Raw genomic sequence first — 27,055 nt, 5'->3', positions numbered from 1 at the left:
GCTCAGACCCTGCTAAAGGAGTGGCCATCTGCCAACTCACAGAGTATATGAGCGAGGCCAATGGCCAGCCTCCATCACACTGATTCTCCATCTTCAGAAACACAACATTGTAACAACCTCCCACTATCCCGGCAGTAGGCATGGATCCCCCACTTCGGGTACACTGGAAGGTGCCTCTTTAGCAGAGCACATGTGTGAAACAAGCGACACCTGACATGTCCCATACAATGCACTGCTGCCACACCCTGGGACAGCAGCCTGCAGGCGGCTGACCACAGCCACAAGCACCTTTAGCTGTTTGCGAACTGCATCCAGCCCCTCCCACATCTGCACACACCCTATCCATCCTAGCATCACTAACTTAAGAATTACACAGACAACAATGAAAATAACAGAAAGAGCTAAATATATGACTTGCTAGTCTCCTGGTGCTTACCAACAAACGCTGATGGCTGACTGAGCTGGTTACAACTGACCTGACTTGATATCAGCATCCTCTCTGGCAAATTTCAAACTGTATAAAATCCAGTACTGCTTCATAGACTTCCCTGACCCAGAAATTCACAAATATGTCTGTCCTCATTCACTAAAAATATTTTTTCTGCCTATAGTGGATGATAAGGCAGTAATTGCAGATGGAACGAGAAATAGTTCATAAAGGGAATGGCACTGTGGTGTACTTGGTGACCTGGACATAATAGCCTCCTTGATTTGTGTCGCCAACATGCACTATGTTGAGCTGTTCTGGTGTCATGTGAGGCTGGAGATGGCAGTGGGAGGCTGGAGAAGGCAGTGATGGCAGCTGACTTTGTGCATATAACAGAAGTGTATCAGGACTATTAATAAGGTGTGTTAGGGTGTGTTAGTAAGGCAGAGTTAACGTAAAAGGGAATGCCATTAAAGTCAGATATGACCTTAACAGATACAGTGATGCTAAATATTTGGAAACATCGTACAATGAACTAGCAGAGCCCAGCATTTACAAGAAAATAAATTATGCATATCATTCTTCTACCAATCTCCCTGCAATATATTCCAACACGAAATGTGGTTACCTTTTCAGTAACTGTTGTTGGGAGCCCAGAGTGACACTCATCTTCAAGATTATTTATTTGATTAACTGAATCAAAGATAGATAGTGGCCATGGAAAAAGAATATTTTCCAAATCTCAAACACTGATTTAAAAAGGTAATTATTTTTAAATTGTATCATATTGTGTATAAAACTTTCCACAGTTATGATTTAGGATGATACTCAGCACAACAGAAATCCACCATTTCTAATATTCATTCTCTGTTGTTCACTTCTAACAATAGACTACACTAGCAGCTCCCCCTATGAAGACCAACTTTCATTGGTGTGGAAAAACTGAAGGTCATGTAAATCTTTACATGACGTGAGTGACAACCACATTGCTGTACATTACTTTTGTTTACATAAGGTAGATTTAATATAATAAGGAAACAGACACTCTCTCACACACACACACACACACACACACACACACACACACACACACACACAAAGCTAAGGAGCTGTAATAAAACAGATTGACAATACCCACCTTCAGCTGTGGTGTCTTCATTGTACTGTAGTCAGGCAAAGGTGTTAATTCTTCAGATATACTTGATTTGTTGACTGGAGTTATTGATTGGTATTCTGGATTTCCAGAATTCTCATCATTTATCTTGTTGTCATGTGTTTCAGTTCTATGAGATCCAGACGGGCTGTTTACGAATTCCTCCCTGAAAAATGAGTTATCTCGGATTTGGTCAACAAAAGAATCTTCCAGCATCATTTTTAAGGAATCCATACCTGTTTTCTTAAGTGTTTTTGGTGTGTCAGAATCATGAGTACTAGTGACATCTGAGGAAATCTGGTTGCATTCTACTTCATCATGTGCCAAAATAAGTGACTGTGTATCTTTGTCAACTAAATGAGACATCATCCGAGATAAACTACGCCTCATAGTTGCATCTGGAAACTGAGACAAACAACGAAGAGCCAGTGGGGTTCCAGATAATGGAGAATTGGCATGTGTTTCTTCTGTTATTTGATCTATAGGTTTCAATGTACTTTTTGGTGAAGCAAATGTCGTGATTCCATAATCTGGACTTTCTTCTGTTCTGCAAGACTCCAATGGACTAGTCAGCAATGAAGTATTTTCATGATTTTCTGGAACAGCAGTGGAATTGTCAGAACAATATGCATCATTTCCTTTACTAGTTTCTTCAGAACAGTTATTCAAATTATACTGAATTTCTTTATCTGATTTTCCTATTTCAAAAGAATGAATCTTTGAAGCTGCCAGACGGAGAGTCTCACATGAACTGCCATTAGTTCCTACAGCTCCACTATCTGATTGATTATTTTCTTCCATATTAGAGCTTATTGCACAATTTGGTTGATATGCTTCATTTTCATATGATCCATCACTCTTTTGTGTTAAATCTATTGTATCAATGAAAGAATCAGTTGGAATGCTCAAACCTTTAGTTGGATTTATGCTTTCTAATTGCAAGGGTGAACTGTCTCTCTCTTTGCAGATTTTTTTTGCTGGAGAATCACATTTGGATGGTGTCAAGATAGCGTCAGATAGTTTTCTCTTTGCAGGTGTTGGAGTGGTTGTTAATACACCAGCAAAATTAATGGAATGATACTCCTCAGGAGTTCCTGGTGCTAAATTACAAGAAACATTTTCATCTTCAGGCATCTCTGTTAAAGACTCATCTGGTACTTCTACTACTTTTGCTGGCTCACAGTCTGAAGTAAGATAGTCTTCTGGACTTCCTTGAGTTAAATCACAAACAGAATCTGCATCTTCATGCACATCTGTTACGGAATCATCTATATTTGTTGGCTCATGACCTGATGTAAGCTTACAAAGCATACTTGAGAGAATGTCAATATTATCACGCTGAATATCATTAGTTTTAATAGGTGTGTGTGATTCTGAAAATATATCTGGAGACGATCTATCACTTTTATCATCATTTTCGTTTATTTGTGACTTACTCAATATTTCCTCAAATCTTTGTGGGTTAGAGCTATATTCTGTGTAGTCAATATCACAGAAGTTATCAGCAGCAGAATCTTCACATTTACCAATTTCCTTACAATGCTGTAGGTTTCGTTGCTGAGGAAGATCAGCTGAATCTTCAATATCAAGTTCAGAATGTGACTGAAATGTATCGGACATTCTGCTTGTTCTTTCTGGTTTACTACTGTTATATTTCTCTCCTATTCTGCTATTCAAACATTCATCATGTAAGTGCTTCAAAGAACTACTACCCATGTTCTTCAACTTGTCAAGGTGGTTCAAAAGTTCAGACTTATTATATCTTACAGCTAATGATCGAATATCATTCACATCCTCTTGTAGTGAGCAAATTTCCTCTACACTCCCACAATAAATGTAATGCAGAAATGCTAAAGCTGAGCTGAATGACACATCTTTCCACTGCAGATGACCTTGTTCTCCTGGTTTTTCCGAAATATCACATAATATCGAAGGAGCCTGAGCAAAAAACACTAGTCTGTGTGCTGCAATTTCCACGTTGCCCTTGACATGAATTGTAACATCACTCATGGTTTTGTTATTAACCTGCAGTTTCCAGTTCTTTAGAATGCAGTCTTTTCTGAAAGAAAGTAATGATTCAGTTGGCAAGGGAGGTGAAGATGTAGAACAACTCAAAACATCTTGCTTTTCATTATCGTCATATGAAAAGTCAGTTTCTTCTTGGTTATCTAATGAATCAGAAGGTCCTTCAGGGATATACTTCACAGGTTTCAAATCAGACTGTTGATAATAGTCTTCTTGGTTGGTATCTGCTTTACTCTATAAGAAAAAGACAAAGAATGATGTAATAAGGTACACAATTGAGTACTATAAATATTATAAACCAAACAAACATACAATTAGATTTTTCTTTCATGAACTCTTACCACGGACCCCCTCACTGGTGTTTTTTCTCGGCATGGAATCTTCGATATATCTTTCAACTGACTACCAGTAACTACAGCAGAAGGAGTAATAAAAGTGTCCAAGTAACTGACGTAATAGGAATTTCTGTGGATGCCTTCAGGAGGTATCTGTGCCTTCATCCATAAGTAACACTCCTGTGAAATCATTTACACTACATATTAAAAATGGGTATCACATACTATTTCAAGAAAAACTTCATAAACAGGTGGCTATATAAGAGTAATTAAATGCTCTTAACTTCAGTAAAAGACCATTAGTATAAGTTAATTTCATTTTCTAAGACAAATATGCCTTACATTTTGTTCTGCATAATACTAAATAGAATAATACTGAAAATAATAATCAGATAATAAATATAAAAATAAAATTGCGTGCAGAACAAAGGATGAAAGTAACTTTAGCATAATGTATCAATGCCAGGTAACAGCTTGATGAAACTTGTACCATACATAGAAAAAAGTGCTACATTATAGTACAGAAGATAAAAAAGAAATATGCAATGAGACAAACACGTATGACAGCTTTATTCACAGTTAATAGCTACGTCATCAAAATTTATGCTGTGCTCCCGGACTTTACAAAATTTGGGACATGGTTCTTTATAGGATGTGTGATCACCACAGGCAACAGCGCCTACTCTGCCATGTGCTGCAATGCTAGCCACAAAGCTGACAAGAAGTTCCTGTGGTAAGGCATTCCATTCCTCCACCACCATGATTGACAACTGCTAGATGGTTATTGGTGCATGTGGATATACTGCAATATGTCTCCCGACCACATTCCAATGTGCCAGATGGGATTTAACTTGTGCAAACAGACAGGCCAATCCATTTGCAGAATATCCTCTTGTTCCAAGAGCTCCTCCACCTGTGCTGTTCGATGTGGCCACACACTGTCATCCATAAAAATTATGTCAGTGTTGAATTTGGTCAGTATGCCGATCCAACTTTATATACCACCTACATCATAACACCTGGACCAACAAAACAATCCTGTTTGATAATGCTGGATGTACCCTTATATGGTGAGAGGAGGGAATCTGTAATGCACCCAGCCTCTGGAAATGTAACAGATGAGAGGTCTTTAATGTACAAGAAAAAGCAATGGACCCAAGGAGGAACCTTGACAAACACCACATGTAATTAATTCCCAATCAGATGAAGACTGAGTGTTTACTGCACATGAGAGCTCACCAAGTCAACTTTTGCAGAAGACCTAATGAACAAAAACCATAACCCCAGTAATATTGAAAACAATCTACACATTCTGAAAAACAGCAACAGTCTATACCGACAACTAACAATAGAAGAAAATTAATACAAACAAAAGCTATAGTCAAAGGGAAAAATGTAATAAACAGAAACACAACACTTTGCAATAACACATTTACCGCTCTGAGAAAGCTGACACACAACAGAAAGCACACACAGGCAAAATAACCATTTCTCCACCAACACAAAGACATAAATAAGGAACAGAAGTAGTCATAACTCGTGCTACAGTTTTCACAGCCTTCTCGCAACATGTGATACACCTCTCGCAACACACGCGAACAGCAAGATGGAATAATATTCTTGATCATAACCAAAGTGCGAAAGTTTTGTTTTTCTGTGTATAGAATCAGCTACATACCATCCAACAAATGTGAGTACACGAATAACTAAGCAACAGCCCAGTACACACGAAATAACTGGATTCCACAACACTACTGAAACCCCAAGTGTATATTGCTGACGTACGAAGTTCACCCTCTAGTATTTCGTTTACTAACAGCCGCCCACCAGTTGCAGATGACATGATGTTCGCTGAGAAAAAACCGCAACAGAAAAAAAGCATAGAAAATATGTTGCAAACAGCGACAATAATTCTCAAAAAACATGCTACAATATACAATAAATAAGGTAGTATGAAAGTATCCATTTAAAAATATATTTCAAAAAATGAATAGTAAAAATGTAATAATGTGTCCCTGTGTTTGTATAACTATGCTATTTTCTGAATGTTTTAGATTTTAAAAAACACTGATGATCGTGATATTTGTCACTGAAACTAGTTTGGGAAAATAAACAAGTTAATAAACAATGTATTTTGCATCAAGGCAGACTCAATATCTGATATTGTTGTACTGCACAGGTATTTCCCATACTGCACAGGTATTTACCAACGACAACCTTTATTTCCTGTTAGTTAGATAAGACTCAAACCATTTTGCAACACTACTGCTGACACCACAAAATTCTAATTTACTCAAGAGAATGCTGTTTTTTTTTGTGGTTTTAGGGAGCAAAACTGCTAAGGTCATTAGCGCCCAGCCCGTGACTTAAGACAGTAAAAAACCGAATTTTAAAACCAGCAGCAATGGGAACAAAGTCAGAAAATTTGAGAAACTAAAAATAGAAGAATGCTTAAAAATCCACTACAGAAAGGGGGTGATTGTCCCCAAAAAAGGGTTCAAATGACTGACGCCATTTCACTGTCACTAATAAACTGGAGAACGCGGTCGGCGGAGCGCGTGTCATCTGCTAAAATCGACGATAGATCAGGCGATAGCTGTAGACGGGAGCGTAACTGATTAAAATAGGGGCATTCAATTAAAAGGTGTCTTACCGTCCACAGCTGAGAGCAGTGGGGACAGAGTGGGGGAGGATCGCCGCTTAAAAGATGTTGATGGCTAAAACGACAGTGCCCTATCCGGAGTCTAGCTAAAATTACCTCCTCCCGACGACGCGGTCGGGAGGAAGAGGTCCAAGCGCAAGGAAGGGCTTTCACTTCCCGCAATTTATTACAGGGAAGTGCCGACCAATGCGCATGCCATAAATGAGCAACTTGGCGACATAAACCGCTCCGTAGATCGGTGAAGGGAAGCGACCGAATAGCTGGCCGAGGAAGAGAGACTGCGGCCTTGGCCGCTATATCAGCCGCCTCATTCCCACAGATACCAGCGTGTCCCGGGAGCCAGAGGAACGCCACCGAGACGCCCCTCAGGTGGAGCAAGCGCAGACAGTCCTGAATCCGGTGGACCAGAGGGTGCACAGGGTAAAGAGCTTGGAGACTGAGGAGAGAGCTGAGAGAATCTGAGCAGATTACGTACTGTATCCGCTGATGGCGGCGGATGTAGTGGACAGCCTGGAGAACAGCGTAAAGCTCTGCAGTATAAACCGAACACTGGTCGGGAAGCCGAAATTGATTTGGGGTGTCGCCAACAATATAAGCACTCCCTACACCTAACGATGTTTTCGAGCCGTCGGTGTAAATAAATGTGGCCTCCGTCATTGCTGCACATAGAGCAGCAAATGCCCGACGATAAACAAGTGTAGGGGTACCATCCTTGGGAAATTGACAAAGGTCACGGAGCAGGCAGATCCGGGGACGGAGCCAAGGCGGTGCTGTACCCCAAGTTGTCCAGAAGGTTTTAGGAAAGCGGAAGGAAAGAGAATGGAGCAGTTGACGGAAGCGGACTCCCGGGGGTAGTAGGGAAGAGGAGCGGCCTGCATACCCTACATCAAAGGAGGCGTCGAAAAAAAGGTCATGGGCTGGATTAGTAGGCATGGAAGACAGATGGCTAGCATAACGACTCAGGAGTACTGCCCGCCGATTGGACAGCGGAGGTTCAGCAGTCTCAGCATAAAGGCTTTCCAGAGGGCTAGTGTAAAAAGCTCCAGACACTAAACGTAATCCACGGTGGTGGATAGAGTCGAGACGCCGAAGAATAGACGGCCGAGCAGAGGAGTAGACTATGCTTCCATAATCCAATTTCGAGCGCACTAAGGCGCGATAGAGGCGGAGAAGGACCACTCGGTCCGCTCCCCAGGAGGTACCATTCAGGACACGGAGGGTGTTAAGCGATCGCAGACAGCGAGCCGAAAGATAGGAAACGTGGGAGGACCAGCTTAGTTTTCTGTCAAAAATAAGACCCAAGAATTTAGCGACGTCTGAAAACGGAAGGTTGACAGGACCTAGATGTAAGGAGGGCGGAAGAAACTCCTTACGTCGCCAAAAATTGACACAAACGGTCTTACTGGGTGAGAAACGGAAGCCAGTTTCGATGCTCCACGAGTGGAGGCGATCGAGACATCCTTGAAGACGTCGTTCAAGAAGGCTGGTCCGTTGAGAGCTGTAGTAGATCGCAAAATCGTCCACAAAGAGGGAGCCCGAGACATCAGGAGGGAGACAATCCATAATTGGATTTATGGCGATGGCAAATAGTACAACACTCAGCACAGATCCCTGGGGTACCCCGTTTTCTTGGGAGAAAGTACGGGAGAGAGTAGTGTTCACCCGCACCCTAAAAGTGCGCTCTGCCATAAATTCGCGAAGAAAAAGGGGCAGCCGGCCTCGAAAGCCCCAAGAGAACAGTGTGCGGAGGATGCCTGTCCTCCAACAGGTATCGTATGCTCTCTCCAGATCAAAAAATATTGCTACCGTTTGGCGTTTCCGGAGAAAATTGTTCATGATATAAGTGGAGAGAGCAACAAGATGGTCAACGGCAGAACGATGCTTCCGAAATCCGCATTGGGCTGGTGTTAAAAGACTGCGGGATTCTAGCCACCAAGCTAAACGGTAATTCACCATACGCTCCAAAACCTTACAGACACTACTCGTGAGAGAAATGGGGCGATAGCTAGAGGGGAGATGTTTGTCCTTTCCAGGTTTCGGAACGGGAACGACAATAGCTTCCCGCCACCGTTTGGGAAAGGTACTGTCGGTCCAAATTCGATTATAAAGGCGAAGGAGGTAACGCAGACTAGGGGTTGATAAATGCAGCAACATTTGGACATGGATACCATCCGGTCCCGGGGCGGAGGAGCGAGAAGATGAGAGGGCATGTTGGAGTTCCCGCATGGAGAAAACAGTATTGTAGCTTTCGTGATTTGGAGAGGAGAAAGCAAGATGTCGCACTTCTGCTGCACGTTTCTTCGGGAGAAACGCTGGCGGGTAATTGGAAGAGCTCGAAATCTCAGCAAAGTGCTGACCCAACGAGTTAGAAATTGCGACGGGGTCCACTAAGGTATCATGCGCGACAGTGAGCCCAGAGACCGGGGAGAAACTAGGCGCGCCTGAGAACCGTCGAAGCCGACTCCAAACTTCCGAGGAGGGAGTGAAGGTGTTAAATGAGCTAATAAAGAATTTCCAGCTTGCCTTCTTGCTATCGCGGATGACGCGACGGCATCGCGCACGGAGCTGCTTATAGCGGATACAGTTGGCCAAAGTAGGATGGTGACGGAAAATGCGAAGAGCACGTCGCCGCTCACGTATTGCATCACGGCATGCCTCGTTCCACCAAGGAACTGGGGGGCGCCGGGGCAATTCGGAGGTGCGTGGTATTGAACGTTCCGCAGCTGTAAGGATAACGTCGGTAATATGTGTGACCTCATCGTCGACGCTGGGAAAGCGACGGTCATCGAATGTCGCGAGAGACGAAAAAAGTGTCCAATCGGCTTGGGCAAACTTCCAGCGTCGCGGGTGCATATATGGCAGTTGAGGCTGCAGTCTGAGGACACATGGAAAGTGGTCACTCGAGTGTGTATCATCAAGGGCGAACCATTCGAAGCGCCGAGCTAGCGGAACAGTACCGACCGCAAGGTCCAAATGAGATAAGGTTGTCGTGGAGGCAGACAAAAATGTGGGGACCCCAGTGTTGAGGCAAACTAGATCCGCTTGGTGGAAGACGTCTAGCAATATGGAGCCACGTGGACAAGGATGAGGAGATCCCCAAAGCGGGTGGTGGGCATTGAAGTCCCCAACCAGCAAATAGGGGGGTGGAAGCTGACCAAGAAGATGAAGGAGATCAGCTCGTGCCATTGGTGTGGATGATGGAATGTATACAGTACAAAGAGAGAACGTGTATCCAGAAAGGGAAAGACGGACGGCGACAGCTTGGAAGGAACTGTTTAAGGGGATTGGGTGATAATGGAGAGTATCATGGAGAAGAATCATGAGTCCTCCATGGGCTGGAGTGCCTTCAACAGAGGGGAGGTCATATCGGACGGACTGAAAGTGAGGGAGAACAAAGCGGTCATGGGGACGCAGCTTTGTTTCCTGAAGACAGAAGATGACCGGCGAGTAGGAGCGTAAGAGGACCGACAATTCATCCCGATTGGCTCGAATGCCGCGGATATTCCAGTGGATAATGGACATGGGGTGAAAGGAAAATGGAGGAATGTGACCAAAGTTGCTGTCAACTCAGAGACTGCTCGGAGCTAGCAACCGACAGCATGGAATGGCATTCAGCCGAAGGCAGAAGATCCTGATCCATAGGTTGGTCAGGAGCAGTCCCTGCCACCAGCGATCGGCCGGTTGACCGGCCACCAGCAGTGCGCCTCGGCGACACAGAAGATGGCCGAGGGCGATTTCCGCCAGGTGGTGCTGTAGAGGGGGCACGCCTTGGCGGAGAAGGAGAGGAACTGGGTTTCTTTGTAGCCTTCTTGGAAGAATGTGGTTTAGATGAAGAAGGAACCGATGGTTGTGAAGTTGCGGTACGTAAAAACTCTTCACGAGTATGCTCTTTTTTCGAAGACTTGGCGTCCGACTTTTGGGCTCGAGATGTAGCAGAACTCGACGAAGGGTGAGCCACAGAGTGGGCAGGCGAAAGTGGTGAGGTTGAACGAGCGATCTTTGCGCTGGCCGATCTGACGACCGTGGTACTAAAGGTGAGGTCGCAAGTCTGCGTGGCCGCCTCCTTTGTTGGCCGAGGAGAAGCAAGGACAGTGCTGTATTTTCCTGTCTGAGGCACGGTGGGCTTGCGACTGGCGAATAATTTTCGAGCAGCAAAGGTCGACACCTTTTCCTTCACCCTTATTTCCTGGATGAGCTTCTCGTCCTTAAAAACGGGGCAATCTCGAGAGGAAGCAGCGTGGTCACCCATACAGTTGATGCAGCGAGGGGATGGAGGTGGACAAGCACCCTCATGGGCATCCTTGCCACACGTAACACATTTGGCTGGATTGGAACAGGACTGGCTGGTGTGATTGAACCGCTGACATCGATAGCAACGCGTAGGGTTTGGGACGTAAGGGCGAACGGAAATTATCTCATAGCCTGCTTTGATTTGCGATGGGAGTTGAACTGTGTCAAATGTCAAGAAGACAGTGCGGGTTGGAATGATGTTCGTGTCAACCCGTTTCATTACTCTATGAACTGCCGTTACGCCCTGGTCAGACAGATAGTGCTGAATTTCTTTGTCAGACAATCCATCGAGGGAGCGTGTATAAACGACTCCACGCAAGGAATTTAAGGTACGGTGCGGTTCCACCCGGACAGGGAAGGTGTGGAGCAGAGAAGTACGCAGCAATTTTTGTGCCTGGAGGGCACTGTGTGTTTCTAACAACAGGGTGCCATTCCGTAATCTGGAACAAGACTTTACAGGACCTGCTATTGCGTCGACACCTTTCTGAATAATGAAAGGGTTGACCGTGGAGAAGTCGTGACCTTCATCAGACCGAGAAACAACAAGGAACTGTGGCAACGACGGAAGAATCGTCTGTGGCTGAGACTCAGTATACTTACGTTTGTGAGCAGACTTAGTGGAAGGTGAGGAAACCATTGCGGAAGAATCCCCCATGATTACCGGCGTCTCCGATGGCGCGTTCCTCCCTTGTGGGGGCCCTCTCTGAAGGCACTCCCGCCTTAGGTGATTGTTCACACCTCAGGTCACACCTCCCGACAAACGGACGGAGGGACCAATCGGCATTTTCGGAAGGTATCAGCTCGGGTAATCACCCCTCCCTGGGCCTGGCCGTTACCAGGGGGTACGTACGTGTCCTACCTGTCTACCCGGGGCGGGGAATTACGCGTTACCCCGTCACCGGCTACGCACGAAGGGCGTGGGTCGGCCTTCAGACACGCACAGGGAGGAAGAAAGAGAAAGGGAAAGGAAGGAAGAGAGGTCTCAAACGCCGCAGCGGAGAAAAGGGAAACAGAAGAGGTAAGGAAAAGAGAAGGACAAAGGAAGGAAGAAGACAAAAGCAAGGAAGGCGAAGAATGCAGTACATTTACGAGCGTCCGTCTCCGGACGTAGGCACAAACCATACTCCCAGATGGGGAGAAAGGGAAGGAAAGAGCCAGAGGTGAGGGGAGGAGGGGCGAAGATAGGGATGGGGAAGGATGCGGAAAGGGAAGGTATGCAGCCCGGAAAGGAAGGAAGGCCACATTAGCTCGGGGTCCCGTGCTCGCTACGCACGTATCCACAAAAGAGTTGTGGACCCCCTGGGGGGAAGAGAATGCTGTGATTCACAGTCAAATGCTTATGACAAGTCATAAAAAAAGCCATTATCCATGATATGTTTATTCCTTGTGTAATCCATGGTTTATTTTTAGACTTATGTTTGATTTAATTTACCTATAGGAGAAAATAATTTTCAAAAGAGGAAGTAACTTTATTAATGAATGCTTTGTATTTTCCATTTGAGTCAGAAGTATTATAAACATCTATCCAGTTCATGTCTTTGAGCAATCTCCTAAAATTCTCAATTTTTGACTGATTTATTACCAACCTGAACTCAAGATTTAATAGATTTTTTATTGTGACAAGTTTCAACATTTAACACAAGGTGTTGCTTGTCATGAATCAGATAGCTCATTTACTATCGTTTTTGTGGTATGACTTTTTTCCCTAGATTTGTCTACAAAGATATTGTCAAGAGCAGTCTCAGAGCATTTACATACCCTAAGTGCAAAAAAATATTACACCACTATTGTGGTTTTTTTTTTCATTCATAACGTATAACATATTTCACCAAGAACAAAGTACTTGGCTTATATTCAATCTACATCGAGCATACAATAAAATAAAATAAAATAAAATAAAAATATATACAGCTAGATTGAAAAAACCTGATGACCAGTAACAACAATTGAATTAATAAAGATGAACAAACATTATATAGTGGAAGAGTAAAGTGATGACTAGGCATGCAGGCAAGAACTTTAACATTTTAATTTTGCTTATGTGGCCACACAGTTCTTCAGAAAACACAGAGAAGACATAAAAGACACAGTGTCCCCACTGTACGACCTGAGTGGTGTGTAGTGTTTTTCCATGCAGAGTCTCTGAATTTGTTCAGCATCTGCTGTCATGCCTACTCAGTGGCTCTCTATGGTGCAACAGTACTCTAGAATTTATCACTTTTGCATATTGTATGTGATTTCGTTTAAGGATGCACCATGCTTTCCCAGATCTCTTCCAATAAATCTAAGTTTTTTTTCCATTTACCTACCTTGCTACATATTTTAAGTGTTTGTCCTATTTCAAGTCACTTCTTAGTACTACCCCCAAACATGTTTGCAGAGTGACATGTTTAAAATGTTCTTTAGTCATATCACGATCTACTACTTACTCCCCTCTTTGTTACAGGAGTTATCTGGCATTTATCATCATTTAAAAAGACCTCTCATTTATTACACAAAGTGAACATTTTTTAGAAGTCTTTCTGAACTTCTTCATAATAATACTTTCCTGTAGACAACAGCATGATCAGTGAAAAGTCTAATTATGCTTCTGCTCATATGTGATAAACTTTTTATTTGCACGGAGAACACTGAAGATCCTATTACACTTTACTGAGCCATACTCAACATTTCTTTCACCTCTGTTTAAACATTTGCCATTGAATACAACAAACTGCATTCTAGTGATCAAATATTCATCAAGCTATTTGCATATCTGTGAAGGTACTCTATATTACTGTATCTTGGTCATTAGTCAAAACTATGGTACAGGGTCAAGGAGTGCCTTTCAGAAATCTAAGAAGATGGAATAACGGCTTGTCGGAATGTAATACTTGTAAGATACCATGAGTGAATAAAGCAAGCTATGTTCCACATGAAGGGTTTATTCCTGAATCAATGCTGAGTTTTTAGTGAAGGTTCTTTTCTTCTAAGGCAACATCAAGATGTTGCAGCTTAGAATATGCTCTAAAAGCTTCAACAAGCATACATTAGCAAAATTGGCGTGCAATTCTCTGCACCCTCTTTTTGTAAACAGAAGCGAGGTATGCTATTTTCCAGTGGAGTGGGACTATTTTCAACATGAGAGATTACTCGTAAGTATAATATACACTCTCAAACAAAGAAAGATGCACTACAAAGAAAGTATTCGAACGGGACGAAAATTGGTAATGTGATGTACATATACAGACAAACAAATGATTACAATTTCAGAAAAATTGTACAATTCATTCAAGAGAAAAAGCTTCACAAATAGAGAAAGTCAATAATGCTTCGGTTCACCTCTGGCCCTAATGTAAGCAATTATTCGGCATGGCACTGATTGTCTGAGTTGCTGGATGTCCTCCTGTGGGATTACTGTGCCAAATTCTGTCTGATTGGTGAGTTAGATTGTCAAAATCTTGAGCTGGTTGGATGGCCCTGCCCATGATACTCCAAAAGTTCACAGTTGGGGAGAGAAACAGCAACCTTGCTGGACAAGGTACAGTTTGATAAGCAGGAAGACAAACAGCAGATGGCTGCTGAAATGTAACTGTTACAACTTCAAGTTTAACACATATATTTCCGAACGACACAACAACGCATATAAGTCACAGAGTAAGTTGACAAGTAAGACATGTGTACTCGTTAGCATTCGAATGAGCCCTGCGTCCCAGTCTAGCGGCCGCTGCTCAGCTGGCCGCTTAGGTGGCGCAGCTGCTGCATGGCTGGCAGACAGCACCGCACGTAGAGGACGCGCGTAATTGCGCGGCGGCACTTTGAATGATCGGCGAGTCGCAACACTTTTCCCCCCTTTGAAATTGTTGCATTGTTGTTTGACTCGCCGTAAAGTCTCGAGGAGGAGGCTTCCTGTACAGACGGAAGTGTCCCCGATGATAACGGTTCGAGATGACAGGAGACGTAGGGGTCGAATCTGCTGGGGCCCCATGCACCAATCTGCCCGTTGCAGCAAGTCCAGTTGATATGACAGGAGACATGGGCGATGTGTCGGCGTCCGTTGGAGGAGGAGGCGAGTAGATTTGCTCTGACAGAGGATGGCCCTCCGGTTCCTGCATGGGCACGTCTCCTGGTGGCGTCCGTTCTGATGCTGGCATCGCGATGACGGTGAGAGGGCTGCATTGTGAGTATTGAGAGATGCCAAGATCCCGAGCGTCAGGTAGAGCCAAAGGTGGTGTGGCAGCATTCGGAACAGGCGTTGCTGGCACCCGAGGCCGAAGCTGGTCCGAATGACTCACTGCAACACCCGTGTCCGTCTGGATTTCATACAGGCGTCTGCCACGGTGTCTTAATATGCGGCCCGGGCTCCATTTTGGCCGCCTGCCATATCCCCGTACCCAGACGAGGTCGTTGGCGGTGAACCGGCCAAGTGAAGGCACCTGCAACCGTGAGGTGGGAGGCCGCAGAAGATGAAGTAACGTGCGGGGCTGTCGGCCATGTAAGAGCTCAGCTGGGCTGTGGTCGCCCATGGGGGTGAAACGGTAAGACGCCAGAAACTGGAGAAGCGCATCATCAGCAGCAGAAGAAGTCAGAAGCTTCCGCATCTGAGCCTTAAATGTGCGGACCAGTCGTTCAGCCTCACCGTTGGATTGTGGATGGAATGGCGGGGCCGTGACATGCGTAACGCCGTGACGAGTACAAAAATCCGGAAATTCGGAAGAGACAAATTGCGGACCATTATCAGTAACAAGAGTAGAAGGGAGGCCTTCCAAAGAAAAAATGCGGGCGAGAGCACTGGTGGTTGCCGCGGTGGTAGGTGACGTTCAACGGACAATGAAAGTAAAGTTAGAGTAGGTGTCAATTACGAGGAGCCAGTAAGTACCTAAAAAGGGTCCCGCAAAGTCAGCATGAATGCGCTCCCAGGGCTTCTCAGGTGAAGGCCACGGTGACAAAGATGACTTCGGGGCAGCGGCCTGTGACGCACAAGGGCCGCAGGCAGCGACCATGTGTGCTATTTCAGAGTCGATGCCAGGCCAGTACACATGACAGCGCACCAGAGATTTTGTGCGAGACACACCCCAGTGCCCTTGGTGAAGGAGGCACAAGACCGAAGCACACAAAGACGCAGGTACCACAACACGCGGCGAAGCATTGTCAGTGGAGAGGAGGATAACACCATCCCCAGCCGTGAGGCGGCAGCGCAAAGTGTAGTAGTTCCGCAACGGATCAGAAGTCTTAGCAGACGGGCGATCTGGCCAACCCTTGTGAATACAGCGTAAAACCCGGGAGAGGGTAGGGTCAGAAACCGTAGCAGCCGCCAGCCTGTCCCCAGTGATGGGGAACCCGTCAACAACCCGCTGCTCGGCAACATCCAGGTGGAAACACAAAAGTTCGTCCCTATCGAATGCCTGATCAGGACCCATGGGAAGGCGAGACAGAGCATCAGCATTCGCAAGTTGAGCCGTTGGCCGGAAATGAATCTCATAATTGAAACTGGACAAGTAAAGAGCCCAACGCTGGAGGCTGTGTGCAGCCTTGTCGGGAAGTGACGTTGATGGATGAAACAAGGAAACAAGTGGTTTGTGATCCATAACAAGATGTAATTTTGAGCCATAGAGAAAAACACCAAACTTATGAAGAGCATAAATGATGGCCAAAGCTTCTTTCTCAATTTGAGAATACTTTTGTTGGGCATCCGTGAGCGTTTTGGAGGCATAAGCAATGGGTTGTTCCGAACCGTCAGAAAAACGGTGCGCAAGGACTGCACCGACCCCGTATTGAGAGGCGTCTGTGGCAAGAACAAGATGTTGGCCAGGTTGATAAGTAGCCAGGCACGGGGCCTGTTTCAGCATAGTCTTCAACTTCTGGAAAGCCGATTCACATGGTGCGGACCAGTGAAAAGGCACGTTTTTATGCTACAGGTGATGCAACGGCTGAGCCACCGAAGCCGCAGACGGTAAAAACTAGTGATAGTATGCTATTTTCCCCAAGAAGGCCTGCAGTTCCTTAACAGATGTAGGGCGAGGAAGGGCATCGATCGCAGCGACAGTTTGTTGAAGCGGACGAATACCATTCCGAGAGAGTTGAAAGCCCAAGTACGTGACAGATGCCTGAAAAAATTGTGATTTCTGAAGATTACACTTAAGACCGGCAGTTTGTAAGACATGAAAAAGTGTGCGGAGATTTTAAAGATGTTCTTCAGTGGTGGAGTCAGTGACAACAATGTCGTCCATGTAATTGATACACCCAGGGACAGGGAGCAATAATTGTTCCAAGAATCGCTGAAAGAGAGCAGGGGCGCTAGCAACCCTGAATGGCAAGCGTTGGTATTGATAGAGGCCGAAAGGCGTGTTAAGGACCAGAAACTGCCGGGAAGCAGCGTCGAAAGGAAGTTGTTGATAAGCTTCTGACAGGTCAATTTTAGAAAAATACTGGCCTCCAGCAAGTTTAGTGAACAGTTCTTCAGGACAGGGCACAGGGTAAGTGTCGATGAGGTATTGAGCATTTACTGTGGCTTTGAAATCGCCACAGAGACGGATATCACCATTTGGCTTAGCAACTACAACGACAGGAGAGGACCACTCACTGGAAGTGACAGGAAGCAAGACCCCTGAAGCAGTGAGACGATCCAACTCCCGTTTTACCCGATCACGAAGAGCCACAGGAATGGGCCGAGCCTGAAAAAAACTTTGGCCGAGCATTGGGTTTGAGCATGATATGAGCTTCAAAGTCGATTTGCACGGCCTAACCCAGGAGAAAAAAGGGACGAAAATGTCGTCAACAAGGAATCCAGTTGAGCATAAGGAATAGCATCAGAGACAATATTGACAGAGTCATCTATGGAGAACCCAAAAACGCGAAAGGCATCGAAACCAAAAAGATTTTCTGCATTGCTCTGGTCGACCACAAATATGGGAACAGTGCGATCGACGGATTTGTAAGATACCTCAGCATTAAACTGTCCCAATAGAGAAACCTTCTGTTTATTGTACGTCCGTAATTGCCGAGTGACGGGACAGGAGTGGAGAACCCAGCTGAAGATACATCTGAGAATTAATTATAGTGGCAGCAGAACTGGTATCCACTTGCATGCGAACATCTCGACCAAGGATTTGGTCAGTGAGGAATAACTTCCCTGAAAGGGAAGAAGTGCAATTGACAGACAACACAGAATCAGAATCAGTGTCATGTTCATGAACATCATGTATGCGGTCGGATTTGCAAACGGAAGACACATGACCTTTCTTTTTGCAATTGTGACACACAGCCCAACGTTGGGGGCAATCCTCGCGTGAATGTTTCGTAAAACACCGCGGACATGAAGGAAGTTGCCGGGGGTTTTGCTGCAGTTTCTTAGCGGGTTGTTTACGGCTAGGCCGAGGCTGCGCGTGGGAGCGCACTGCAGCCACGTCGGCCAGCGGGGACACGCTGCACGCGTCGTCTACAGCACACAGAAGTTGTATTTCCCCGACATCACCCCACGCCTCTATTTGTGCCCCAGCGGCGCAAGATAAGGATCCTTCAAAGGAGCCAATTGCGACAACAACCGATACATTTGAGGTGAAATCCAGGAAAGGAACAGAGACTTACATGGTTGTTCGTCCATGACATGAAATGCCAAGAAGTGCTGTCGAAGACGTTTTTCATAATCAGACCAGTCTTCCGCGGTCTCGTCGTAAGGAGGAAAGGGAGGTACAGCCAATGACGAGAAACGCCCCGCATTTGATGCCGTGACGAAATCACGAATCGCCGCTGTTAGAAGCATTTGCTGTTCAAGGAGATTTTCAATAGTTGCTCGACAGTAGCCATGGAACCCTGTGAGTCAATGGTGAAAAGGAAAAATCCACTACCTCATCGCCAGTTGTTAGAACTTCAAGTTTAACACATATATTTCGAAATGACACAACAACACATATAAGTCACAGAGCAAGTTGACAAGTAAGACATGTGTACTCGTTAGCATTTGAATGAGCCCTGCATCCCAGTCCAGCGGCCGCTGCTCGGCTGGCCGCTTAGGTGGCGCAGCTGCTGCAAGGCTGTCAGACAGCGTCGCATGTAGAGGACGCGCGTAATTGCGCGGCGGCACTTTGAATGATCGGCGAGTCACAACAGTAACAAAATGGGATATAGAATATTGTTGACATACTCATAGTAAAGTCTTCAAAAGAAGCACTTGAGAATTTATGACGTCCACAAACAGATGGCCCCAGTATGCCAATACTAATTATTTTTGAGAGGTGCATTGTGACCTGAAGATGGCATACTGAATTGCCGAAACTGGTAGTGAAAACAAAATAAAATAACTTCTCAAGTTCTAGAGTGAGACCAACTCCATGCCAATGTGCATTTAGTTGTCAGTTATAGGACTCTGTACTTCAACAGTTATTAGTTGTGTAATGTTCTTGTCATTACTTGTGTGCAGTTACCAGCCAACATAATTTTAATGTACATAGCGGTTGTCAAAAAAAGTGCAGATACAGCAGTTTTAGTGACAAGAATGGTACGTGGAGTTCACAGAAGTGCATAGTGTAAAGCCAGTCCTCTGCCACCAGCTCAACACTCCAGCAAGAGTTATATCATGCTGTTAATTCCGCAGCAACATTCCATTTTCAGGTTGACACTGGTCCTCTGTGCCCTTGTGAGCCTGGAAACATACCATCGAATGGCTCAACCTGCTCTCTCCTCCACAAATTGTCATTTGGTCTGTTATGGAAACCAGCCCATTCCTGTTCAAGGAGAAATCACGACTGATGTCGAGTATCAACTCATCACAAGGGCAATCATATCTTTGGCAGTAGTCAGAACAACTTTGATGAACATTTCTGGTCTCAATGCATTCATGGTCTTTGGGTTTCAAGACATGGTAGATTTTCTTTCTGACTCTGTTACATTCCAGGAACTGGATTATCTCTGCCATGAGTTTGGTGTCATGTTTTGGGCGCACATCACCCCCAAACCAAGAGCCATACCTACATTTTGTCATGTTCAATCTATTCCCTTCGCCCTGGGATCAGCTGTCAAGGAGGAACTTGATGGGTTGCATGGCCTGGTCATCGCTGCACTGGTCACCTCTAGCCATGGTCTATGCCACTGGTTGTCATTCACAAACCATCAATGGCACTTCATTCATGTGGAGATTTCAAATCCACCATTAATGCTAAGTCATTAGTGGATGCTTAACTGATCCCACAAACTGATGAAATCCTTGCGAAATTGGCAGATGGTAAGTGTTTATCAAAAATTGATTTGGCGGGGGCCATATTTACAGCTTTGTTTGGATTCCACTTCCCAACAGATTATTGTTACCAACACCTGTTCCCCAGAATTTTATAAAACAGAAGTTGTGTTTTCAGACTGATAATCAATTGCAGTATATGTTGTGTATGCTTCCAGTCAGAGCAAAGTGCGTACAGAAAGCCACTCAGTAAGAGCCAGTGTTCTGCAGGTGTCTCAATGTGAGTCGAAAGACTGTCCACAATTGCTGCCTGCTAAGGTGTCAGGCCTGCTTTGCAATTTTTTTCCTTTTTCATAATCAGCTGGCAGTGGTTGATGGAAAACTCCTCAGTAAGGACTTGGATGAAGTCTGTGTTCTCATCCCACCAGTCCTGCAGTTCCAGACTCTTGTGCTTCTCCACTAGGGCATATCCAACATGATAATGCTAGTGAGATATTTTGTTCACTGGCCTGACATTGATGCAGCAATTGAGAAGCTTGTCCACAGGTGCAAACAGTGTGCCGAGCATCACAGACAGCCCCCCCCCCCCCCCCCCTCACTCACTCACTAACTTTTGCTCTGAAGCTCACTCCCAATCAGCTGTGGCACTGCATCCACATTGATATTTTGTGGGTTCTTCACGTCATTCCATGTGGTTAATAGTGGTGGAGACACTGTCAAATTATCCATGTCAGGCTAATACGCTCCACTTTGGCAGAAGCTACTGTGAGTGCTTTATCGCAGATTTTTGAGATCAAAGAATTGACATGGACAATCATCTCCAATAACGGCCCACAACGGCCTCGTCATTGTTCCATAATTTAAGCATCCTGAACAGTATTACTCACCTCACATCCAAACCATTTCACTCCCAATGAAATGATGAGATGGAACACATGTTGTTTACATTTAAGACACAGTCAGCAAAGAGCTTAGCTGACTCGGCTGTTGATGCAACATTGCCTCTGTTCCTATATGTGTATAGGACATGAAACTTCCTGGCAGATTAAAACTGTGTGCCGGACCGAGACTCGAACTCGGGACCTTTGCCTTTCGCAGGCAAGTGCTCTACCAACTGAGCTACCCAAGCACGACTCACGCCCTGTCCTCACAGCTTTAATTCCGCCAGTACCTCGCGTCCTATCTTCCAAACTTCACAGAAGCTCTCCTGTGAACCTTGCAGAACTAGCACTCCTGGAAGAAAGGATATTGCGGAGACATGGCTTTGCCACAGCCTGATGGTTGTTTCTACATATAGGACATGTTGAATGGTCGCAGCACAGCCCATCAGAGGTTCTCCATGGCTAACCCCAGATGCTGTTACACCTGCTCCGGACTGTGACAAGGCCTCTGGCATGGCCGTGTCCTTCACAATATGCTGTGGGTGAATCAGCCTGGGCGTGAACCTCCATTTGGCAGTTGAGATGGGCCCAGCTAAGGTTTCGGAGATGCAAAGCCAGCAAACGTTCACCGTGGACACCGGTGGAGCATTACTCTACAGCCATTGAAATCAACTTCACCCTCAATGGGGCAATGACCCACTGCAGCTGCAGCAGTGCAGCAGACACTGGCGCAGAGGGCCCTCCTGCAGGCACTGCCCCCTCCCAGGGGCCATGCGACATGGGGGCTCCCCTTACCTGGATGTGGCGGTGGGCATCAACAACATCAAGATGGAACCATTGCCCATCCCAGCCCATCGACTGGCATCTGATGGTGGCTTCCCAGATACCGCCAGTTTATCGGAGCATCAGGCAGATGTTGCCCTGTTGTCACTGCCTCTGTCTCTTGCCACCACATAGGGTACAGAGCCCCCACATGTGAGAACACCACTGCAGCCAGTGCCCCACTAACCAGCTCATTTCAGCCTGTACACCCTGCTAGGCCAGAGACAGCTGATGGCCAATCCATGTGAAGGCGATGCCTCTTCAGATGCTATTGTGTTGCGGTGCGGCTTCTGTTGTGCTGCTGCTATCATTGCTGTTGTCACCACCAGGTCACCTGGGTGTATCAGACGGCTTCCTCACCTGCAACGATCTGACCAGTGTGATCTGCTTTTTTCACATGCCAGTGCCTGTGGCACTGGCTCCAAAGAACAGGGAAGGGATATGGCGGCGTGCCCATGCAATCTATCCAATGTTAGCAGTGGCTGGGCAAGGTAAGCATGCCACCGTCACCCACAGCCAGGGCCCCTGCCAAAAAATACGAACCCGTCAGACCGCTGCCAGTGGGGCCTCGTCCACTTGCACCTTCTCTGCCGCACGGAAATGTTCTTGAGAGAGACCTACTCCGTGCTGATGTGCACTTAGTTGTCAGTGATAGCACTCTGTATTTGGACAGTTAATAGTTGTGTTAATGTTCTTGTCATTAGTTCACATACAGTTATCAGCCATCGTAATTTGTGTGTATGTAGTGGCTGTCAATCAAAAGTGTAGGTACAGCACTTGGTGTACCTTATAAGTTTGCAACAGTAATGCCTACACTATTTGCAGAAAGACAGTACACTTCACAAACACACACACTTTAAGAACATGCATAGTCACTACTGATACATGTGTGTACTTTCAATACTAATGATGATTTTTTTTTCTAACATTTTAATGTCAATATTTGACAAATAGCTAAAAGAGCTAGATGTCCGTGTAAAAACAGAACATGTAACATAGTCTGTTGTCATTTTTGCTTTGCGCACAGAATAAAGGCCTATTTATCATTTTTAAGATATTTAATACAAACTGTGTAACAAAAGGGTTACATAGGACTTTTGGTTAAAAAATAATGACTTAATCTACAAGAAAGTTATGGTTTTGAAACTTAGCCACTTGATATTTTGTATCATCACTATCTGATTCATAAAAACTACCACAAACCTTATTCAAAAACTTGAGTAGGTATTTTGAGCTCAATGTTTGCTTTCTACATTTTGAATCAGATGATTTTTCAGATATTTGACAAGTTTCTGTTTCATCTTCTTTGCCCATCAATATAATTGCCACCTTTTCTGTTATTAATCTCTCACGTTCTTCTCTGCTTCTAGTCATAAGTATAGGGACACTGCATTTGGTTTTTTTTGGACCTGTTGGCAGAAAATTATGTTACAGGAAGACTGTTTACAAAAAAAAAAAAAAAACATAAATTTTGAACACTTCTTATAACTTTAAAGCTAGTGACCACTGTTTTCTGTTATACGTGCGTATGCATCACACATAAGTCTGCTACATGGGAGTCATTGCCTTTCCCTTTTTTACGCAATGCTAGGCACAGTTGGAAGTGGTATGTCTAGACCTGCCAAGTATAGACTTGGCTGTCTATGGATTCATTGTGGGGGTACAGATAGACGGTCATGCGAAATACTTTTGAACAATTTTTCTGAAAATTGTCTTGAGCTAGCTCGGCAGCCCACACATAATGCAAATATCTTAGACCTTGCAGCTACAAATAGGCCAGACCTTATCGACAATGTCAGTACAGAAGCGGGGATTAGCGATCACGATGTCATTATAGCAACTATGATAACAAAAGTCAATAAAACAGTCAAGAAGGCTAGGAGAGTGTTTGTGCTAGATAGAGCAGATGAACATCTCACTTAGATGGTGAATTGGCATCACATAGATCCAGTAAGATATATGGAGAGGAATTATGGGCAAAGTTTAAGCAGACTGTAAATTGTGGTCTGGAGAAGTATGTGCCTAGTAAGTGGTTAAAGGATGGAAAAGACCCACCATGGGTTAATAACGAAATTTAGCAGATGCTGAGGAAGCAGAGTCTGTTGCACTCTTGGTTTAAAAGGGAATGCATAAATGAAGACAAGCGAAGATAAGAGGAGATTCATGCGTCTGAAAATCTCTATGCACGATGCATACAACTACCGCCGCTGTCCCACCATAGCAAAAGATCTGGCAGAGAACCTGAGAAAATTCTGGTTGTATGTAAAATTGCTAAGCGGGTCTAAGGCTACCATTCAGTCCCTTGTTGACCAGTCTGGTGTGGCAGTTGAAGATAGCAAAACAAAAGTAGAAGTTTCAAATTTCCAAGTTCAAGAAATCATTCACACAGGACAATCCTACAAACATATCATCATTTGACCATCGGACAGATTCCCATATGGACGACATAGTAATAAGTGTACCTGGCATAGGGAAACAACTGAAAGATTTGAAAGCAAATAAATCACTAAGTCCAGATGGAATCCCAGTTCGATTTTACAAAGAGTACTCTATGGCACTGGCCCTTTACTTAGCTTGCATTTATCATGAATCTCTCACCCAGCACAAAGTCCCAAGCGATTGGACCAAAGCACAGGAGACTCTGGAATAACTTTCTTGAGACTGAGAAGCTTAGTTCATGATTCAGCATGGTTTCAGAAAGTGCCGCTCATGCGAATCTCAGCTTGTCCTTTTCTCACATGATAACTGAGAACTATGGATGAAGGGCAATGGGTGCATTCCATATTTCTGGAATTTGACACAGTGCCCCATTGCAGGCTGTTAATGAAGGTACGAGGATACAGAATAAGTTCACAGATATGTGAGTGACTCGAAGACTTCTTAAATAATAAGAACCCAGTATGTTGTCCTCAACGGTGAGTGTTCATCAGAGACAAGGGTACCATCAGGAGTGCCCCAGGGAAGTAGATAGGACCACTGTTCTTCTGTAAATACATAAATGATTTCACTGACAGGGTGGGTAGAAGTCTGTGGCTGTTTGCTGACGATGCCATGGTGTACAGTAAGGTGTCATAGTTGAGTGACTGTAGGAAGAGACAAGATGAGTTTGACAAAATTTCCAGTTGGTGTGATGAGTGGCAGCTAGCCCTACATATGGAAGTTAATGTAGATGAGTAGTAGATCAAACCCGTAATGTTCGGATACAATATTACTTGTGTCCTGCTTGGCACAGTCAAGTCATTCAAATATCTGGGCTTAATGATGTAAAGCGATATGAGATGGAGCGAGCACATGGGAACTGTGGTAGGGAAGGCAAATAGTCAACTTCAGTTTGTTGGGAGAATCGTAGGAAAGAGTGGTTCACCTGTAAAGGAGACCACATATAGGATGCTGGTGCGATCTATTCTTGAGTACTGCTTGAAAGTCTGGGATCCATATCAGGTCGGATTGAAGTAAGACATCGAAGCAATTCAGAGGACAGCTGCTAGCTTTGTTACCTGTAGGTTTGAAAAACACATGTTAAGGAGATGCTTCAGGAACTAAAATGGGAATTCCTGGAAGGAAGGCGACATTCTTTCGAGAAACACTATTTAGGAAATTTAGAGAACCGGCATTTGAAGCTGATTGCCAAATGATTCTACTGGCACCAACACACATTGCTCGTAAGGATCATGAAGAAAAAGATATGAGAAATTAGGGCTCACACGGAGGCATAGAGACAGTCATTTTTTCACTTGCTCTGTTTGTGAGTGGAATAGGAAATCAAATGACAAATAGTAGTACAGGATACCCTCTACCACATGCCATATGGTGGCTTGCGAAGTATCGATGTAGATGTAGATGTAGATGTAGAGCTATGTGAAATTAGCAAATAAACCTTGAAAATTTAGCATTTTGAAATTCTAATTAGCGTTTATATTTTTGACGTCTTTATACACTTAAACAATCCAACCAAATTTCTTATCATAAAATTTGATTTTTTCTTTTGCATTGTTCACTTATCGCGAATTAACAAAACATTACATCATATTGGTTAATTAACAGTGTGAATTTCCAGCTATCTGCCTGGTGAAAATACTCAAAAAGTAGCTTTACTTATATTTTAGAAAATCTTGGTCAATAATTATGAAAAATAAAGAGTAAAGAATACAGCAGATAACAGAAAAAACAGCCGTTTCAAAATTCAAGTAACCAACGCATATTTGTCACTATCATAACAAACATTTCTGTGTTTAGCGCAAGGATACTGTATTTATGTCTGTATAGGGAATCAGGCGAATAATAAAGGAGCAAAAAATTTATAGGCAGCAAATTAAAAAATTTTACACTACTATAATTCCACATGCAACAAAGAAAAAAAATGTACTGCCCTATTTTAAATCTAGTAAAGTTCTGTAATCCACAGATGGTGATTTTCTACTGTGTATCTCAGCTTCGATGCTTTTTTCTTGCCTCACTTTCATTTCTTCATTATTCTATCAGGTCTGAATAAAACGTTTGTGATTTAGTGTTCTCTTTTCAATGACGTGGATTATGACACAGGCATACTTGTTTTATATAATCCGTGGTAAATCAGTAGAGCGTAAATATATATTTGTTGGACAGGTTAGCAGAACATCCTATCTAGCACACATGTACAGTAGTTATGCAACATTTATTTGTTACAGTCATAATTTTTGCCCTTTTGTCATCTATATGTGGTCCCCCCCTGAACCAGGGACCTTGCCATTGGGGGGGGGGAGGCTTGCGTGCCTCAATGATACAGATAGCTGTACCATAGGTGCAACCACAACGGAGGGGTATCTGTTGAGAGGCCAGACAAACATGTGGTTCCTGAAGAGGGGCAGCAGCCTTTTCAGTAGTTGCAGGGGTAACAGTCTGGATGATTGACTGATCTGGCCTTGTAACACTAACCAAAATGGCCTTGCTGTGCTGGTACTGCGAACAGCTGAAAGCAAGGGGAAACTACGGTCGTAATTTTTCCCGAGGGCATGCAGCTTTACTGTATGGTTAAATGATGGCGTCCTCTGGGTAAAATATTCCGGAGGTAAAATAGTCACCCATTCGGATCTACGGGCAGGGACTGGTCAGAAGGACGTTATTATCAGGAGAAAGAAAACTGGCGTTCTACATAACGGAGTGTGGAATGTCAGATCCCTTAATTGGGAAGGCAGGTTAAAAAATTTAAAAAGGGAAATGGATTGGTTAAAGTTAGATATAGTGGGAATTAGCGCAGTTCGGTGGCTGGTCAGGTGAATACAAGGTTATAAATACAAAATCAAATAGGGGGAATGCAGGGGTAGGTTTAA

At 44.4% G+C, this 27,055-nt stretch overlaps 1 protein-coding gene across 2 annotated transcripts in view; it reads right to left on the bottom strand.

Moving 5' to 3' along the window:
* LOC126092530 (uncharacterized) overlaps positions 1–27,055 on the bottom strand; it is a 205,691-nt gene that overhangs the window by 85,092 nt on the left and 93,544 nt on the right. For both annotated transcript variants that reach the window (XM_049908158.1, XM_049908157.1), the window contains exons 5-7: positions 22,950–23,155; positions 3,947–4,120; positions 1,566–3,839 (exon numbers count right to left, since the gene is read on the bottom strand). In XM_049908158.1, coding sequence (XP_049764115.1) covers positions 1,566–3,839; positions 3,947–4,120; positions 22,950–23,155 — 2,654 coding nt within the window. The remainder of the gene's footprint in view (positions 1–1,565; positions 3,840–3,946; positions 4,121–22,949; positions 23,156–27,055) is intronic.

This window comes from Schistocerca cancellata, chromosome 7, assembly GCF_023864275.1.
Source record: "Schistocerca cancellata isolate TAMUIC-IGC-003103 chromosome 7, iqSchCanc2.1, whole genome shotgun sequence".
NCBI classification, from domain to species: Eukaryota; Metazoa; Arthropoda; class Insecta; order Orthoptera; family Acrididae; genus Schistocerca; species Schistocerca cancellata.
Note: the sequence above shows the minus strand (reverse complement) of the source record. Positions and strands in the feature narration are given on the sequence as shown.